The sequence below is a fragment of the Chaetura pelagica genome, unplaced genomic scaffold, assembly GCF_000747805.2.
Source record: "Chaetura pelagica isolate M959 unplaced genomic scaffold, ChaPel_1.0 scaffold1635, whole genome shotgun sequence".
NCBI classification, from domain to species: Eukaryota; Metazoa; Chordata; class Aves; order Apodiformes; family Apodidae; genus Chaetura; species Chaetura pelagica.
The window spans coordinates 38,601-43,064 of record NW_009953440.1 but is presented as its reverse complement, the minus strand read 5'-3'; the positions used below and the strand labels follow the sequence as shown (position 1 = coordinate 43,064).

The 4,464-nt window shown below is 54.7% G+C and overlaps 1 protein-coding gene across 1 annotated transcript in view; it reads left to right on the top strand.

Moving 5' to 3' along the window:
- Positions 1 to 309: 309 nt before the first annotated feature.
- The window catches only part of NUP160 (nucleoporin 160kDa), a gene marked incomplete at its 5' end in the record, with an annotated part of 27,234 nt that continues 23,079 nt past the window's right edge, over positions 310 to 4,464 (top strand). The window contains 4 exon segments of the mRNA XM_009998484.1: positions 310 to 520; positions 2,436 to 2,658; positions 2,948 to 3,026; positions 3,812 to 3,926. Of these exon segments, the coding sequence (XP_009996786.1) occupies positions 310 to 520; positions 2,436 to 2,658; positions 2,948 to 3,026; positions 3,812 to 3,926 (628 nt within the window).

The window sequence follows — 4,464 nt, the reverse complement described above, 5'->3', positions numbered from 1 at the left end:
GGGAAAAAGGAGGGGAATTAGGGAGGGTTTCTGGGGAGAGGCAAAGGGAGTCTGGGAGGGGGTCTGAATTAGGGAGGGGGTCTGGGGAGAGGGAAAGGGAGAGTGATTTAGGAGGGGTCTGGAGAGAGGATATGGGGAGAGGGCAGTAGGAAAGGAATTTGGGAAGAGGTCTGGGAAGGGGGCTTAGGCAGAGAGGTCTGGAGGAGCAGCAACCTGCCCCCCTCTGAGCCTGGTGAATTCCCCCCTCACTTGGGCCACCTTCTCCCCCCATCCTCACACCTCCCCTGGGCCTTTTTTTCCCCCCCTCAGGACCACCTCAGGAGACACAGTGGAGCTGGTGGAGGAGTCTCTGGATGTCAACCTGCTGCACAACGCCGTGCGGCTCCGGCTGCAGGGCTGCCCGTTGCTGCCGGGGGGGGTCCATCTCTGCGAGCTGCAGAGCCACCTGGTGCTGCTGCTGGTCACCGGGCAGACCCTGCACCGCCTCTTCCTGCCCCATCCCGCCCGCCTCTACCGCAGCGTGAGTCCCCTCCCCCTCCATCCCTGACCCCCGGGAGCCCTTCAGCACAGACACCCAGGGCCTCCTGAAGGGGCTTATCAGGGTGGGCACAGTGGGAGGCTTCCTGCTTGGGCTGGGCTGGGCTGGGGCAGGGGCGAGTTTGGGCCGGGACAGGGGGCAGTTTTGGGACAGGGTGGGCTCAATTTTGGTGGGGACAGGGTCAGTTTGGGCTGGAATAGGGTCAGTTTTGGTAGGGAGAGGGTCAGTTTGGGCCGGGATAGGTTCAGGTTTGGCAGGGATAGGGTCAGTTTGGGCCGGGATAGGGTCAGTTTTGGCAGGGACAGGGTCGGTTTGGGCCGGGACAGGGTCAGGTTTGGCAGGGACAATGGTTAACTTTGGGCTGGGACAGAGTCAGTTTTGGACCGAGACAGGGACAGGTTTGGGCCAGAACAGGGTCAGATTTGGTGGGGACAGTGGTCAACTTTGGGCTAGGACAGGGTCAGTTTTGGGCCAGGATAGGGACAGTTTGGACCAGGACAGGGTCAGTTTGGGCCAGGACAGGGTTAATCCTGCCAGCAGCCCGTGAGGTGCTGTGTTTGGATCTGTGTCCCAGGCAGTGCTGACAACACAACTAATTGTTCAGCTTTTGCTGAGCAGTGTTTGCTCAGCCTCAAGGTCTCCAGATGAGGTGGTTTGAAGGGTGTGATGGTTTGGGAGGGGGCACAACCAGGCAGACCTGAGGGATGTTCCTGGCTGGCAATAAGAGGGGAAAGAGGCTTTTTGAGGAGGTTTAACCACTTTCCTGCAGGGGAACCTTGCTATAGGTGTTGACCTAGCCAGCCTTTGATTTGTTTTCTTTGCTGTTCTGTTTCCCCTTCACTTTATAAGCAATTCTTTACTTTTTTACCTTCATCCCCAAGTTTTCTTGCTTTTATTCTTCCTTTCCTCGTGCCCCATCCCACCTGGGGATTTGGGCAGGGGACCTTGGCTGGGCTGCTGGGAGGAGGTGGGGAGGCCTTGGTTTGGGTTTATTTTCTTCGCCTTCTTTTTCCCTTCACTTATTAAACCATCTTGATGTTAACCTACATGTTTTTACTCCTCTCATTGTCCCCTGCCTGCTGGGCAGTGGTGGAAACTGCTGGGAAAAGCAGTGGGAGAGGGCAAGCAAGCTGGGAATGTCTGACTTTGGAAGTGGCTGTGGTCAGCCTGCACACAGGGGAGGCAGAACCTGTGCCACATAAAACTTGCAGCCTTTGCCCCAAAACCAAGGGGGTTTCAGGTTTGTGAAGCCTCTGATTTTGGTGAAATGAGGTTTGGAGGTGGCTCTGCTGGTGGTCCCTGGCTTTGGGACAACAGGAACAAGGGACCTTTGGAGTTGGGAACTGAGTGTTCAGGAGCAGCCCTGCTTGTGTTTGTAACTTGTTCTCTGTATGAAGCAACATATAAAATCTTTATTCCATGTGGAAGTTGGGTTGACATCACATTTGCTGTGACCTTTCCTTATCACATCTGCTTCTGGTGCATCTTGTCCTGTCCCTTTCCTCTCTTGGAGGGTTTCTGCAGCTCCAGGTGGCTTTCCCAAGGGATGACACTGCTGCTGCTGAGCTGCTCTTGGCAGGACTTGTTACTCCCTTGGCCTAGGGCTGTCCTGGAGCAGCTGGTGGGCTCGGAGCCTCCTTCGGGGCTTTAGGAGGGAGAGAGCAATAGTTCTCCCAGAAAATGTGTTTTGAAATTCCCTTCACACTTGCTGGGAAGGAGCTGCAGTCGTGGGTTAGCAGGAAGGGGGAAAGAGGATTTTTAGGGATGAAAACTCATCCTGGAGAAAACCCTTTCTTATCAAGCAGCAGCACTGGTCACCAGTGCCACTCCAGAGGTTCCTGCTGGGTGTTTCCATCCCTGCCTGCTCAGGGTGTGTCCTCTGTGCCTTCCCCTCCAGGAGCTGCTCACCGAGAGCCAGATGCAGTCAGTGTTCACGGATATTGGCAAGATTGACTTCCAGGATCCATCCAACTACTGCAACATTCCCAGCGTGCCCGGCCTGGCTCCCACCTCCACGGCCTCGGCTGCCTGGCTGAGCAGTGAGGGGGAGGCTCTGTTTGCCCTGCCCTCTGCCCTGGGGGGCATCTTTGTTGTCAAGCTCCCTCCTCCTGACACACCTGGTAAGGAGCAGGATCCACCTTCCTCCTCGGGGATCTGCTCCGGGTGGCTTCTCTTCCCCTGCCTTTGAGCTGGAGTGGGATTTTGGGGGGGGGGAGGGTGGTAGAGATTGACTCCACACACAAAAGCTCTTTTGTATGATCCCCAAAGCTCTTAAATCATCCCCAAACCTCTTTTAAATCATCTCCAAACTTCTTTTGTATCATCCCCATGAAGCCCCTCGCTGGTGGCACTCAATTATTAACTAACGAGCTCTCAATATTTGCCTTAATCTCCCTTTTCTTCCCAAAGGATCAATTTCCATTGTGGAATTGAAGCAGAGCTCCGTGATGCAGCGTTTGCTCACCGGCTGGATGCCCACTGCCATCAGGTGAGTGTCTGGCAGCCAATTAAGCAGAACTAATTGAGTCTCTGCCAGCTCCCTCACCCTCCAGTGTGTGGCTGAAGGCAAAGCTGCTATAAATACTGCCCAGAAGAAGCAAAGTGGGTCACAGGGACCCGCTGCGGGACGGAAGCTGAGAGTGGGACACTGAATTAGCTCCTCTTAACAAGGCCCTGCTGATGCTGTGTCTACCAGTGCGTTGTATCTATAATTGGCCTCCAAGGATTTGCCCAGGATGTGGCTGGCAGCCAGCAGGGATTAAGGATTACAGCAGTTCTTGCCCTTGTTCTGAAATGTCCGGCTCCTTCCTGAGCGGCCGAGGTTCCGCGGGGCTGACACGGATGCTCCGTGTGCAGGGGTTGGGTCTGGAACTGTTATGGTGTCTTAGGCCAAACAGATTTGTGGAATCCTTCAGGTTGGAAAAGACCTCTAAGATCATCCAGGGCAACCTTCACCCAGCACCATCATGCCCACTAAACCATGTCCCCAAGTGCATGGTTTTTGATCACCTCCAGGGGTGGTGGCTCCACCCCTGCCCTGGGCAGCCTGTTCCAGTGCCTGACCACTCTTCCAGGAAACAAATTGTTCCTCATATCCAATCTAAACCCCCTCTGGCACTACTTGAGGCTATTTCCTCTTGTCCTTTCACCAGTTCCTTGGGAGAAGAAACCAACCCTTAGACCCTAGTAAGGGCCATAGAAACCCCAGCCCTTGGATCTCCACACTAGGTTGGAATTTCTTTTAAGCTGTTGAAATAAATACCACCTTTCCAGAGGGGACTGTGGCCCGTCGGACCTGCCTGTCAGCCTCTCTGTCCACTGCCTGGATCATGATGCCTTTCTCTTTGCTCTCTGCCAGGACCACAAGCTTCGGATGTGGTCCTACAAGGTGAGTAAAGCCCAGGATCTGAGGGTCCAAGGGCTGGGAGGTTGGTGGGGATTTGATCCACCCTTAAATCATCTCCACAGCTTCTCTGCGCTGAGATTCGGGGGGATTTGTGGCCTGGTGTGTGTTTGTGGCCACCTTTTGGGTGAGATTTCTCTCCAGCCGAGCCTTGTGCTGAGGGTGGGAGGCAGGATTAGATTCTGGAGCATTCAGGAAGATGGGTGGGAATGGTTTGGGAGCCCAGGAGAGACACAGATGGATTTGCCACCACTTCAGTGGGAATAGGAGCGTCCTTGTAACGCGGCTCCTTGTCAACAAGAAGTTAATGAAGGCTCCGCTCCCGCTTGCCACTTGCTCCAAATACCAGTGCCAAAGCTAATGGACTGGCACAACTGCCTTCACGGCTCATCTGCCCTGGAATGTGTGTGCTGGGGGAGGAGGGGAAGCTTCATCCCACGTGCCCAGGCTCTGGAAATCCATGGGAGATAGTGCAGGTGAGACAGGGAAAGCTGAAGAGTGGTTCAGGTGCATGTACAGATGC